This window comes from Somniosus microcephalus, chromosome 18, assembly GCF_052327205.1.
Source record: "Somniosus microcephalus isolate GS21.2 chromosome 18, FLI_Smic_1.0, whole genome shotgun sequence".
Classification (NCBI taxonomy): Eukaryota; Metazoa; Chordata; class Chondrichthyes; order Squaliformes; family Somniosidae; genus Somniosus; species Somniosus microcephalus.
In genome coordinates, this window is record NC_141004.1 from 82,925,030 (window position 1) to 82,939,992 (window position 14,963).

A 14,963-nucleotide genomic window follows, 5' to 3' on the forward strand; every position below is an offset into this window, starting at 1 on the left:
GTGGGATCTTGTCCTTGTTTTCTCTGGGAGTGGGATCTTGTCCTTGTCTCTGGGTGTGGGATCTTGTCCTTGTTGTCTCTGGGTGTGGGATCTTGTCCTTGTTGTCTCTGGGTGTGGGATCTTGTCCTTGTTGTCTCTGGGAGTGGGATCTTGTCCTTGTTGTCTCTGGGAGTGGGATCTTCTCCTTGTTGTCTCTGGGTGTGGGATGTTGTTCTTGTTGTCTCTGGGAGTGGGATCTTGTCCTTGTTGTCTCTGGGAGTTGGATCTTGTCCTTGTTGTCTCTGGGTGTGGGACCTTGTCCTTGTTGATTCTGGGAGTGGGATCTTGTCCTTGTCGTCTCTGGGTGTGGGATCTTGTCCTTGTTGTCTCTGGGTGTGGGATGTTGTTCTTGCTGTCTCTGGGAGTGGGATCTTGTCCTTGTCGTCTCTGGGAGTGGGCTCTTGTCCTTGTTGTCTCTGGGTGTGGGACCTTGTCCTTGTTGTCTCTGGGAGTGGGATTTTGTCCTTGTCGTCTCTGGGTGTGGGATCTTGTCCTTGTTGTCTCTGGGAGTGGGATCTTGTCCTTGTTGTCTCTGGCTGTGGGATGTTGTTCTTGTTGTCTCTGGGTGTTGGATCTTGTCCTTGTTGTCTCTGGGTGTTGGACCTTGTCCTTGTTGATTCTGGGAGTGGGATCTTGTCCTTGTTGTCTCTGGGAGTGGGATCCTGTCCTTGTTGTCTCTGGGTGTGGGATCTTGTCCTTGTTGTCGCTGGGTGTGGGATCTTGTCCTTGTTGACTCTGGGAGTGGGATCTTATCCTTGTTGTCTCTGGGTGTGGGATCTTGTCCTTGTTGTCTCTGGGTGTGCGATCTTGTTCTTGTTGTCTCTGGGTGTGGGATCTTGTCCTTGTTGTCTCTGGGTGTGGGATCTTGTCCTTGTTGTCTCTGGTGTGCGATCTTGTCCTTCTTGTCTCTGGGTGTGGGATCTTGTTCTTGTTTTCTCTGTGTGTGGGATCATGTCCTTGTTGTCTCTGGGTGTGGGATCTTGTCGATGTTGTCTCTGGGTGTGGGATCTTGTTATTGTTGTCTCTGGGTGTGGGATCTTGTTCTTGTTGTCTCTGGTTGTGGGATCTTGTCCTTGTTGTCTCTGGGAGTGGGATCTTGTCCTTGTTGTCTCTGGGTGTGGGATCTTGTCCTTGTTGTCTCTGGGTGTGGGATCTTGTTCTTGTTGTCTCTGGGTGTGGGATCTTGTCCTTGTTGTCTCTGGGTGTGGGATCTTGTTCTTGCCGTCTCTGGGTGTGGGATCTTGTCCTTGTTGTCCCTGGGTGTGGGATCTTGTCCTTGTTGTCTCTGGGTGTGGGATCTTGTCCTTGTTGTCTCTGGGAGTGGGATCCTGTCCTTGTTGTCTCTGGGAGTGGGATCTTGTCCTTGTCATCTCTGGGTGTGGGATATTTTCCTTGTTGTCTCTGGGAGTGGGATCTTGTCCTTGTTGTCTCTGGGTGTGGGATCTTGTCCTTGTTGTCTCTGGGAGTGGGATCCTGTCCTTGTTGTCTCTGGGAGTGGGATCTTGTCCTTGTTGTCTCTGGGTGTGGGATCTTGTTCTTGTTGTCTCTGGGTGTGGGATCTTGTCCTTGTTGTCTCTGGGAGTGGGATCTTGTCCTTGTTGTCTCTGGGAGTGGAATCTTGTCCTTGTTGTCTCTGGGTGTGGGATCCTGTCCTTGTTGTCTCTGGGAGTGGGATCTTGTCCTTGTCATCTCTGGGTGTGGGATCTTTTCCTTGTTGTCTCTGGGAGTGGGATCTTGTCCTTGTTGTCTCTGGGTGTGGGATCTTGTCCTTGTTGTCTCTGGGAGTGGGATCCTGTCCTTGTTGTCTCTGGGAGTGGGATCTTGTCCTTGTTGTCTCTGGGTGTTGGATCTTGTTCTTGTTGTCTCTGGGTGTGGGACCTTGTCCTTGTTGACTCTGGGAGTGGGATCTTGTCCTTGTTGTCTCTGGGTGTGGGATCTTGTCCTGGTTGTCTCTGGGTGTGGGATCTTGTCCTTGTTGTCTCTGGGTGTGGGATCTTGTTCTTGTCGTCTCTGGGTGTGGGATCTTGTCGCTCTTGTCTCTGGGTGTGGGATCTTGTGCTTGTTGTCTCTGGGTGTGGGATCTTGTCCTTATTATCTCTGGGAGTGGGATCTTGTCCTTGTTGTCTCTGGGTGTGGGATCTTGTCCTGGTTGTCTCTGGGTGTGGGATCTTGTCCTTGTCGTCTCTGGGTGTGGGATCTTGTTCTTGTCATCTCTGGGTGTGGGATCTTGTCGCTCTTGTCTCTGGGTGTGGGATCTTGTGCTTGTTGTCTCTGGGTGTGGGATCTTGTCCTTATTGTCTCTGGGTGTGGGATCTTGTCCTTGTCGTCGCTGGGTGTGGGATCTTGTTCTTGTCATCTCTGGGTGTGGGATCTTGTCCTTGTTGACTCTGGGAGTCGGATCTTCTCCTTGTTGTCTCTGGGAGTGGGATCTTGTCCATGTTTTCTCCGGGTGTGGGATCTTGTCCTTGTTGTCTCTGGGAGTGGGATCTTGTCCTATTTGTCTCTGGGTGTGGGACCTTGTCCTTATTGACTCTGGGAGTGGGATCTTGTCCTTGTTGTCTCTGGGAGTGGGATATTGTCCTTGTTGTCTCTGGGTGTGGGATCTTGTCCTTGTTGACACTGGGAGTGGGATCTTGTCCTTGTTGTCTCTGGGTGTGGGATCTTGATCTTGTTGTCTCTGGGTGTGGGATCTTGTCCTTGTTGTCTCTGGGTGTGGGATCTTGTCCTTGTTGTCTCTGGGTGTGGGATCTTGTTCTTGTTGTCTCTGGGTGTGGGATCTTGTCCTTGTTGTCTCTGAGTGTGGGATCTTGTTCTTGCCGTCTCTGGGTGTGGGATCTTGTCCTTGTTGTCTCTGGGTGTGGGACCTTGTCCTTGTTGTCTCTGGGTGTGGGATCTTGTCCTTGTTGTCTCTGGGTGTGGGATCTTGTTCTTGTTGTCTCTGGGAGTGGGATCTTGTCCTTGTTGCCTCTGGGTGTGGGATCTTGTTCTTGTTGTCTCTGGGTGTGGGATCTTGTCCTTGTTGTCTCTGGGAGTGGGATCTTGTCCTTGTTGTCTCTGGGAGTGGGATCTTGTCCTTGTTGTCTCTGGGAGTGGGATCTTGTCCTTGTTGTCTCTGGGTGTGGGATCTTGTTCTTGTTGTCTCTGGGTGTGGGATCTTGTTCTTGTTGTCTCTGGGTGTGGGATCTTGTCCTTGTTGTCTCTGGGAGTGGGATCTTGTCCTTGTCGTCTCTGGGTGTGGGATCTTGTCCTTGTTGACTCTGGGAGTGCGATCTTGTCCTTGTCGTCTCTGGGAGTGGGATCTTGTCCTTGTCGTCTCTGGGTGTGGGATCTTGTCCTTGTTGCCTCTGGGTGTGGGATCTTGTTCTTGTTGTCTCTGGGAGTGGGATCTTGTCCTTGTTGCCTCTGGGTGTGGGATCTTGTTCTTGTTGTCTCTGGGTGTGGGATCTTGTCCTTGTTGTCTCTGGGAGTGGGATCTTGTCCTTGTCGTCTCTGGGTGTGGGATCTTGTCCTTGTTGACTCTGGGAGTGCGATCTTGTCCTTGTCGTCTCTGGGAGTGGGATCTTGTCCTTGTCGTCTCTGGGTGTGGGATCTTGTCCTTGTTGTCTCTGGGAGTGGGATCTTGTCCTTGTTGTCTCTGGGAGTGGGATCTTGTCCTTGTTGTCTCTGGGTGTGGGATCTTGTCGTTGTTGTCTCTGGGTGTGGAATCTTGTCCTTGTCGTCTCTGGGAGTGGGATCTTGTCCTTGTTGCCTCTGGGTGTGGGATCTTGTCCTTGTTGTCTCTGGGTGTGGGATGTTGTTCTTGTTGTCTCTGGGAGTGGGATCTTGTCCTTGTTGTCTCTGGGTGTGGGATCTTGTCCTTGTTGTCTCTGGGTGTGCGATCTTGTCCTTGTTGTCTCTGGCTGTGGGATCTTGTTCTTGTTGTCTCTGGGTGTGGGATCTTGTCCTTGTTGCCTCTGGGTGTGGGATCTTGTCCTTGTTGTCTCTGGGTGTGGGATCTTGTCCTTGTTGACTCTGGGAGTGGGATCTTGTTCTTGTTGTCTCTGGGTGTGGGATCTTGTCCTTGTTGTCTCTGGGTGTGGGATCTTGTCCTTGTTGTCTCTGGGTGTGGGATCTTGTCCTTGTTGTCTCTGGGTGTTGGATCTTGTTCTTGTTGTCTCTGGGTGTGGGATCTTGTTGTTGTTGTCTCTGGGTGTGGGATCTTGTTCTTGTTGTCTCTGGGTGTGGGATCTTGTTCTTGTTGTCTCTGGGTGTGGGATCTTTTTCTTGTTGTCTCTGGGTGTGGGATCCTGTCCTTGTTGTCTCTGGGTGTGGGATCTAGTCCTTGTTGTCTCTGGGTGTGGGATCTTGTTCTTGTTGTCTCTGGGTGTGGGATCTTGTCCTTGTTGTCTCTGGGTGTGGGATCTTGTCCTTGTTGTCTCTGGGTGTGGGATCTTGTTCTTGTTGTCTCTGGGTGTGGGATCTTGTTCTTGTCGTCTCTGGGTGTGGGATCTTGACCTTGGGATATGGACAAGGCTGGCAATGCAGCAGTTATTGCCCATCCTTAGATGCCCTGAGGGCATTAACAGTCAAGCATGAGTTGTTGTGGGACTGGAGCTACATGTAGGCCAGGCCGTGTAGGGGTATTGAAGGACATCAATGAACCTGTCAGGTCTACCTCACCAATTCTGCCCTCTTGCGCATCCCCAATTTTTATCGCTCCACCATTGGCGCCGTGCCTTCAGCTGCCAAGGCCCAAAGCTCTGGAATTCCCTCCCTAAACCTCTCCGCCTCTCTCTCCTCCCTTAAGACACTCCTTAAAACTTAATTTCTTTGACCAAGGTAACGCTCCTGTGAAGCGCCCTGGGACGTTTTACTACGTTAAAGGCGCTGTATAAATACAAGTTGTTGTTGTTGTGACAATCTTTGATCGTCAGTTTTGGTTCACGTTGCGAGCCCACAAATCACCAGCTTTTATTGACCACGAGCTCGCAACTGGGCATGGTGGGATTGGTGAATTTGGCGAGTGCCTGCTCGGGACAGTGAGCTGTACCAGCCGAGGTGGACCCTGCTGCTTCCAGGAACTCCTCCCGTGGGGTGGCATTCAAGCCATCCCGCTATCCTGGCCGGAACCTCAGGCAAGGCTCCATCAACCCTTGGGAGCAACAGGAGATTCTAAAGCAAACAGATAACGGGATCAGCAGAACTCGCTAGAGGAGCTAGGCACGCAGATACTGTCCCTGTCCCTCACCCTCTAGTATTTCCAGCCTTACTGAAATGCCTGCCTACCTGTCAGTGTTCAGTTCTGGTGAAGTGGGGTCTAGACCCGGCACACCAGCCACTGTTGTCGGGATGGGCGATGCTGAGGGCCTGTAGGGGCAGGCTGAGCTCTCAGCTTGCCCAGGGCCAGAGATCGGATGGTGGGGCCCACACAAGTGCCACCTATGATACCCACTTGGCTTTGCCGTCTGAGGTTTGGAGTTGAGATCCAATCAGATGGACCGTGTCGTTCACCCCAGCTGTCAATCACTCTCGGCAGACCAATCACTGACAAAGGTGAAGCTGTCTTCTGCACGTTCCATCACAAACAGCTGGATTATCCATTAAAATAGAAGCAATGAAGCAATAACTGAGATCTTAGGCCGCAGCCTGGCCACTCATATCCATCACAGTGAGAGCTGTGGCTCTAGGGGTGACATGAGTTAGGGGTAGAGGGTGCTTCTGTGGCAGGCTGGGGCTTTGTATGATGTAAAGGGGTGCTGGGATTTCCCACATAGGTCCCGTTGCTGACTGTACATTCTCTGTGTTTCAGCCTTGTCCATCATTCCCGCCCTGGCCCGTACAGTAATGGGCAGTGTGCGGAGCAGCTCCCTCCTACTCCAGCTGCCTGCCTGTGGCCTGTTTGACCGGATCGCAGAGCACCTGAGGCGGGAGTCGAGCCAGAACTTCACAGTGTACGTGCTGATGGCGGAGGACGCAGGTACAGACACTAACGCCTGTCTCATGGGGGGGCGGTGGGATATACAGTCTAATCGCTGAGGCAGAAAGACTCGCGCCCATTTACAAGGGGTTGTGAAGACTATGGGCTCCTACGGCCCTCTCCCACTTTGACACCTCACTGAGACCCCACCAAGCCATGGATTTTCCTCAGCCAGCTCCCTCAACCTTGAGAGGCTGACTCGACAACCTGCTCCTAGGTCTTTGGGTGTATCTAACAGGCTCTGACCCGGAGCTGCCCCCATATACAGCAAGGAGTATGGCCCTCTCGCAGGGCCTCCCTTCAGCAGTGTGGCTGAGGTCCTGATCTCGAGGGTGTGGGTGTGGGTGGGAGGGGCAGGTGTGAATCCACAAACCACCACTTGCTTCTGCAGTGCATCATAGAAACATAAAAACATAGAAGATAGGAGCAGGAGCAGGCCATTCGACCCCATGAGCCTGCTCCGCCATTTAATGAGATCATGGCTGTTCATCCAAACTCAGTACCCGGTCCCTGCCTTCTCCCCATATCTCTTGATCCCCTTAGCCTTAAGAAATACATCCAACTCCTTCTTGAATATATTTAATGAATTGGCCTCTACTGCCTTCTGTGGTAGAGAATTCCACAGGTTCACCACTCTCTGGGTGAAGAAATTCCTCCTCATCGCTGTCCTAAATGGCTTACCCCTTATCCTTAGACTGTGACCCCTGGTTCTGGACTCCCCCACCATCGGGAACATCCTTCCCGCATCTAGTCTGTCTAGTCATGTTAGAATTTTATAAGTTTCAATGAGATCCCCTCTCATTCTTCTAAACTCCAGCGAGTATAAGCCCAATCGACCCAACCTCTCCTCATACATCATTCCTGCCATCCCAGGTATCAGCCTGGTGAATCTTCGCTGCACTCCCTCCATGGCAAGAACATCCTTCTTCAGGTAAGGCGACCAAAACTGCACACAATAGTCAAGGTGTGGTCTCACCAAGGCTCTGTACAACTGCAGCAAGACATCCTTGCTCCTGTGCTCGAATCCTCTCGCTACGAACGCCAACATACCATTTGTCTTCTTAACCGCCTGCTGCACCTGCATGCGTACCTTCAGCGACTGGTGTACAAGGACACCCAGGTCTCGTTGTACTTCCCCTTTTCCCAATCTATTGCCGTTCAGATAATAATCTGCCTTCCTGTTTTTGCCACCAAAGTGGATAACCTCGCATTTATCCACATTATACTGCATCTGCCATGCATCTGCCCAATCACCCAACCTGTCCAAATCATACTGGAGTTTCTCTGCATCCACCTCACAGCACACATGCCCACCCAGCTTTGTGTCATCTAGATCATTAATATATATTGTGAATAGCTGGGGTCCTAGCACCGATCCCTGCGGTACCCCACTAGTCACTGCCTGCCACTCAGAAAAATACCCGTTTATTCCAACTCTTTGCTTCCTGTCTGCCAACCAGTTCTCTATCCAAGTCAGTACCTTACCCCCAATCCCATGTGCTTTAACTTTGCACGCCAATCTCTTATGTGGGACCTTATCAAAAGCCTTCTGAAAGTCCAAATACACCACATCCACTGGTTCTCCCTTATCTATTCTACCAGTTACATCCTCAAAAAATTCCAGTAGATTAGTCAAGCACGATTTACCTTTTGTAAATCCATGTTGACTTTGTCCGATCCTGTCACTGTTTTCCAAGTGCTCTGCTATTACATCTTTTATAATGGACTCTAGCATTTTCCCCACTACCGATGTCAGGCTTACCGGTCTGTAATTCCCCATTTTCTCTCTACCACCTTTTTTGAATAGTGGGGTAACATTAGCTACCCTCCAATCCACGGGTACTGTTCCAGAGTCTATAGAATTTTGGAAGATGACCAGCAATGCATCTACTATTTCTAGGGCCACTTTCTTAAGCTGCTCCACCTCGAACTCCCACTGGGATTATCCGGGATACTCACATTGCAGGAGGGACCCCCAGAGAGCACTCGAGCTCCAGGCCCCTGGGAGTGCTGGAGGCAGCACACCCTGATCTACCGTGTCCTATGGATGCTTCTCTCTCAGGGTTGCTTAGATCAGCCCTTGAGTCAGCTGTGTCTCGGTGGCAGCTCTCTCGGCTCTGTGTCCGAAGGTCGCGGGTTCAAGTCCTTCATGGGATTTGAGCACAAAATCTAGGCCGACGCACCCAGGGTAGTTCTGAGGGTGTGCCAGTGAAGTGGGTTGTGAAGGGTAGTCACTGTTGTAATGCAGCCAATTTGAGCACAGCAAGATCACACGCACAGCAATGTGATAACAACCAGATAATCTGTTTCTTTAATAACAACAGAAAATGCTGGAAATACTCAGCAGGTCAGGCAGCATCCGTGGAGAAAGAAACAGAGTTAACGTTTCAGGGTGATGACCCTTCGTCAGAACCTGAAACATTAACTCTGTTTCTCTCTCCACAGATGCTGCCTGACCTGCTGAGTATTTCCAGCATTTTCTGTTTTTATTTCAGATTTCCAGCATCCGCAGTATTTTGCTTTTGTAATCTGTTTCTTTAACTGTGTTGGTTGAGGGATAAATATTGGCTTCGGTTTAACATCTCAACCGAAAGACGGCATCTCCAACAGTGCAGCACTCCCTCAGTGCTGCTCTGGGAGTGTCAGATGAATTATGTGCTCCAATCTCTTGTGCAATGTGCTGATTCCATCTCCCACCCCACCACCCCCGGCCACCATAAGGCAAACACTAATGTGCATCCTCTTTCTTTTTTTCAGCTGTTCTGAGCCTGTCCTCCGATGCAGTGCCTGATGGCGAGAATGCCACGTATGGATACACGGATGGGGGTCGTTTGGGGTTGTACGCAGCTGCTCGTCACCTCCCAGTTAATGAGTGCTACCGTTCCACGTTGAGGAAAGAGCCAATCAGGGGCTTTGGAATATTCCAGGTTGGCTCTGAGGAAGCATGCTCCCCCACTCAGACGTGTAATGGACTGCTCCGCAGCAACACGACTTACAGGTGGGCTGTACTTCCCCTCGGGATGGGGGGGTGTCGTCTCACCCCCAGCCAGAGGGCCTCCTGGGGAAGGAATGCTTAGGTCAGGCACATGGGCATTGACAAGGCCTGAGGCCCAGCTCCAGTTGTGACTCTTGCTGGGGGACGGCCCCTCAGCCATGGCTGGTGTGTGGGCCTAGACCGTGAGGCTAACCAGACTGTTCGTCATGTGGGTCACCACAGCCAAATCCGACTCTGTCCTCGCCTAATAGGCACTCCCTCCTCGGCAGGTTTGGTACCAGGCCTGGGAATTTTCAGGCCAGACACATTTTCGTTGTTCCTACAACTAACAACCAAAGCAGACCGACTACTACAAACTGAAACCTGCACCTTTGTTCCATGCAGTGTCAGGGGCCGGTCATATTAACTCTGATCACAGTAACTGCTTACTGGATATTACAAGGGATTCCCACCAGGGTCTGTCACCTCACAGGCAGAATATAACCACAGTGTACAGGCTAAATCCAGTGTTAAAACTTCTTTACAGATAAAAATATACGGAAGCATAAACATATAGAAGAGAGTACAATAATTATGGGTCAGCTGCTTAAAAAAAACTGAGTCTCTCCTGCCAACCTCTTAGACAAACGGGCCCCGATATTTACAGGGGAGCGAGGAGGGAGCCGGGGTACTGCTTTGTGTAAAAACGGGTTCCCCTCTGATCATGCCGAATTTAACGGCAGGACCTGATTAACATTTTGCTGTCTCTGTTTCCTGGCCACAGCCAGCCAGATTGAGGGGCCATCTGGCTGTCGGCTGGGAAGGCCTACAGCACCAGGCCGCACCCGGGGAGCGGAGAGGAGGGGGGAGGGGATCAGAAAGGCTGGGGGGAGATTGGACACCGAAGGCTGGAGGTGGGGAGCAGATCGGAGGCAGGAGGGGCAATCTGAAAGGTCAGGGGGAGTTCAGAAAGGTCAGGGGGAGATCAGAAAGGTCACGGGGAGATCGGAAAGGTTAGGGGGCGATCGGAATGGTCAGGAGAAGATCGGAAAGGTCAGGGGGCGATCGGAAAAGTCAGGAGAAGATCAGAAAGGTCAGGGGGCAATCGGAAAGGTCAGGGGGTGATTGGAAAGGTCAGGGGGAGATTGGAAAGGTCAGGGGGAGATTGGAAAGATAAGGGGGAGATCTTTGCTCGGGGGAGGGGGTCCGATCGCTGGTGGGGGGGAGGCGGTCGGCCGATTGTCAGGGTTAAACCTAAATGGAGAAAAAATGTGAGGCATGCAGCCTCATTAAAATATTTAAATGAGTGACCCGCGTCCTGGGAGCGGGTTGGTCGCCTGCCCCCAGTCCTGCCTCTGTTACAAGTGGTACTGGGTGGGTTCGAGGCGGGTTGGGTCAGGATTGATATTTTTAACATATTAACTTCCCACCCAACCCATACCCTCCATTTTGAGGGTTAAAATTCACCCCATGGTCTCTGCTGGCACAGTTACTGTACACAAGGCCTGAATAAAATGACAGGTAGGGTCGTCAATCTTATAACTTACAGCTCCGACCGGTTGAAGTTCACAAATATCTCATTCCAAGAGCTCATCTGGTTCCATATAGTGTTTGAAGATCTGTGTCTATCCTCCTTGGGCCTTCAAGCCCATTCTGAAAGAGGTACCAGGGTAACCAGGGTAACCGGGTGTTATTTTGTCGCTCTCAGGGGACGCTACGTGCTTGTGAACGACGGGACTCCCATCCTGTTCAGCCAGTGGTCAGAGCCCCTCACCACCAGAGCAGGTAGGCTGCTGCCAGATAGCAATATTATCGACCAACTTTTACAGAAATGGGTTAGTGGTTGCTTAGTCTAAAAATGCAGGAATTCTATCTGATCTGTCCATTGCCCATGCTTCTGTGTGTAGTAGTTCTATTGAGGTGCTTAAGTGAGAGGGAGCAGGTGAGAGATGGTGAGAGTGTGAGAGACGGGGAGACAGTGAGAGACAGTGAGAGACAGGGGGAGACAGGGGGAGACAGGGAGAGACAGGGGGAGACAGGGGGAGACAGGGAGAGACAGGGGGAGACAGGGGGAGACAGGGAGAGACAGGGGGAGACAGGGGGAGACAGGGGGAGACAGTGAGACACAGGGGGAGACAGTGAGACACAGGGGGAGGCAGTGAGACACAGGGGGAGACAGTGAGAGACAGTGGAGACAGTGAGAGACAGGGGGAAACAGTGAGAAACAGGGGAGACGGTGAGAGACGGGGGAGACAGTGAGAGACAGTGAGAGACAGGGGGAGACAGGGGGAGACAGGGGGAGACAGGGAGAGACGGGGGAGACAGTGAGAGTGTGAGAGACGGGGAGACAGTGAGAGACAGTGAGAGACAGGGGGAGACAGGGGGAGACAGGGGGAGACAGGGAGAGACGGGGGAGACAGTGAGACACAGGGGGAGACAGTGAGACACAGGGGGAGGCAGTGAGACACAGGGGGAGACAGTGAGAGACAGGGGGAAACAGTGAGAAACAGGGGAGACAGTGAGAGACGGGGGAGACAGTGAGAAACAGGGGAGACAGTGAGAGACGGGGGAGACAGTGAGAGACGGGGGAGACAGTGAGAGACAGGGGGAGACAGTGAGAGACGGGGGAGACAGTGAGAGACGGGGGAGACAGTGAGAGACGGGGGAGACAGTGAGAAACAGGGGAGACAGTGAGAGACAGGGGGAAACAGTGAGAGACAGGGGGAGACAGGGGGAGACAGTGAGAAACAGGGGAGACAGTGAGAGACGGGGGAGACAGTGAGAGACGGGGGAGACAGTGAGAGACAGGGGGAGACAGTGAGAGACGGGGGAAACAGTGAGAGACAGGGGGAGACAGTGAGAGACGGGGGAGACAGTGAGAGACGGGGGAGACAGTGAGAGACGGGGGAGACAGTGAGAAACAGGGGAGACAGTGAGAAACAGGGGAGACAGTGAGAGACAGGGGGAAACAGTGAGAGACAGGGGGAGACAGGGGGAGACAGGGGGAGACAGTGAGAAACAGGGGAGACAGTGAGAGACAGGGGGAAACAGTGAGAGACGGGGGAAACAGTGAGAGACAGGGGGAGACAGGGGGAGACAGGGGGAGACGGGGGGAGACGGTGAGAGACAGGGGAGAGACGGGGAGAGACGGGGAGAAACGGGGGAGACAGGGGGAGACAGGGAGAGACAGGGAGAGATGGGGAGAGACAGGAAGACAGTGTCAGGCAGTGAGAAACGGGGGAGACAGTGAGAGATAGAGAGGTGAGGGTCACTCCTGGTTTAGAGACTCCTTGGACGATCATTTCCTGAGCGCTCATTCAGCCAAATAACCGTTAATCACATGGGTGTAGACTGAGAGTCAGCAACAGGCCGAGCGCATCCCTCCCCCAATCCACTTACCCCTCGACCCTCTCCCCCAGTCCCTCTCCCCACGTGCCTCACACCCATCCCTCACCCCCCGTCCCCTTACCCCGCCTCTCTCCCCATCTCTCTCCCCCTGTCTCTCTCCCCCTGCCTCCCTCCCCCTGCCTCCCTCCCCCTGCCTAACTCCCCCTGCCTCCCTCCCCCTGCCTCCCTCCCCCTGCCTCCCTGCCCCTGTCTCTCTCCCCCTATCTCTCTCCCCCTGTCTCTCTCCCCCTGTCTCTCTTCCCCTGCCCCTCTCCCCCTATTCCTCTCCCCCGTTAGCCTCCCCGTCCCTCTCTGCCCCGTCTCTCTCCCCCATCTGTCTCTCTCTCTCTCTCTCCCCCGTATGTCTCCCCGTCTGTCTCCCCCGTCTATCCCCCCGTCTGTCTCCCCCCATCTCTCTCCCCCGTCTCTCTCCCCCCGTCTCTCTCCCCCTGTCAGGTTAGGTGATTGGGCAGAAGCATGGCAGATGCAATATAACGTGGATAAATGTGAAGTTATCCACTTTGGTGGCAAAAACAGGAAGGCAGATTATTATCTGAATGGCAATAGATTGGGAAAAGGGGAAGTGCAACGAGACCTGGGTGTCCTTGTGCACCGGTCGCTGAAGGTAAGCATGCAGGTGCAGCAGGCGGTTAAGAAGGCAAATGGTATGTTGGCCTTCGTAGCGAGAGGATTCGAGTACAGGAGCAAGGATGTTTTGCTGCAGTTGTACAGGGCCTTGGTGAGACCGCACCTTGAGTATTGTGTGCAGCTTTGGTCGCCTTATCTGAGGAAGGATGTTCTTGCCATGGAGGGAGTGCAGCGAAGATTCACCAGACTGATACCTGGGATGGCAGGAATGACGTATGAGGAGAGATTGGGTCAATTGGGCTTATACTCGCTGGAGTTTAGAAGAATGAGAGGGGATCTCATTGAAACTTATAAAATTCTAACAGGACTAGACAGACTAGATGCAGGAAGGATGTTCCCGATGGTCGGGGAGTCCAGAACCAGGGGTCACAGTCTAAGGATAAGGGGTAAGCTATTTAGGACAGAGATGAGGAGGAATTTCTTCACCCAGAGAGTGGTGAACCTGTGGAATCTCTACCACAGAAGGCAGTAGAGGCCAATTCATTAAATATATTCAAGAAGGAGTTGGATATATTTCTTAAGGCTAAAGGGATCAAGGGATATGGGGAGAAGGCAGGGACAGGGTACTGAATTTGGATGATCAGCCATGATCTCATTGAATGGCGGAGCAGGCCTGAGGGGCCGAATGGCCGACTCCTGCTCCTATCTTCTATGTTTCTATGTTTCTATGTCTCTCCCCCTGTCTCTCTCCCCTGTCTCCCTCTCCCCCTGTCTCCCTCTCCCCCGTCTCCCTCTTCCCCTGTCTCCCTCTCCCCTGTCTCCCTCTCCCCCTGTCTCCCTCTCCCCTGTCTCCCTCTCCCCCTGTCTCCCTCTCCCCGTCTCCCTCTCCCCTGTCTCCCTCTCCCCTGTCTCCCTCTCCCCTGCCTCCCTCTCCCATGTCTCCCTCTCCCCCCATCTCTCTCTCCCCCCGTCTCCCTCTCCCCTGTCTCTCTCCCCCTTGTCTCTCTCCCCCCGTCTCCCTCTCCCCCCTTGTCTCTCTCCCCCTGTCTCCCTCTCCCCCTGTCTCCCTCTCCCCTGTCTCCCTCTCCCCTGTCTCCCTCTCCCCTGTCTCCCTCTCCCCGTCTCTCTTCCCCTGTCTCTCTCCCCCGTCTCCCTCTCCCCCTGTCTCCCTCTCCCCTGTCTCCCTCTCCCCTGTCTCCCTCTCCCCCGTCTCCCTCTCCCCTGTCTCTCTCCCCTGACTCCCTCCCCCATCTCCCTCCCCCTGTCTCTCTCCCCCTGTCTCTCGCCACTCCCCCTGTCCCACTGTCTGTTGACACTGTACCTATCCCTATCCCTATCCCTTGCCCACGCCCTGTCCCCACCATCTGCTGCCACATACATGCAAGTAACATCACGTGAAATGGGGAAATGTTTGGACAGCGCCAAACAGGAGAAAAAGAATATGCAGAGCAGCAGTGCTGGGGCATTCTGGGGAGCCAGTCCCTGAATAGGGAGCGTGTGTGTGGAGGTTTCGGACAGTCCGTCTCTGGTGCTGCAGGGATTTGCTTTTTCCTGTTCTCATGTCTCGCCTTCTCCTTCCAGTCATCCCATACCAGGAGCTCCAGGTCACGCACAGGCCGCCCGACCCTGGCACGATGGCCATCACTGTCCTTCCCATCATCCTCTGCGTCTCGCTGCTGCTTTGCCTGCTGGGTACTTGTTACTGGAGGCGCAAACGGTGAGTGACCCACGCCAACCCAGGATCCGCCGAGCACCAGGTGATCACGGGCATCAGGCACTGGGCGACTGGGGGGCGCACGGGTATGGTGGGAAGTCAAGGGGTCAACGCGCTGGTCAATTCCCGATCGGGCTGCGAGCCAAGATCCTCGCCAGCAGCCCGTACCCCAAATGTGGGCCTGAGGAGACCGAGAGGGCGCGGGGTGTGTTTCCCCGGGAGGAGGGCGCAGTGCGACGGGTTTCCAGGGGAGGGGGTCTGTGCCCTCTCACCCTGCCACACAGGATGTAGGTCCAGTGGGTGGG

The 14,963-nt window shown here is 53.4% G+C and overlaps 1 protein-coding gene across 1 annotated transcript in view; it reads left to right on the top strand.

Annotated features, from left to right (window-relative positions):
* Positions 1-14,665, top strand: part of LOC147105416 (uncharacterized) — a 765,681-nt gene extending 751,016 nt beyond the window's left edge. Inside the window, exons 9-12 of the mRNA XM_086011726.1 lie at positions 5,828-5,995; positions 8,753-8,993; positions 10,678-10,754; positions 14,526-14,665. Coding sequence (XP_085867852.1) covers positions 5,828-5,995; positions 8,753-8,993; positions 10,678-10,754; positions 14,526-14,665 — 626 coding nt within the window. The remainder of the gene's footprint in view (positions 1-5,827; positions 5,996-8,752; positions 8,994-10,677; positions 10,755-14,525) is intronic.
* Positions 14,666-14,963: the final 298 nt, after the last annotated feature.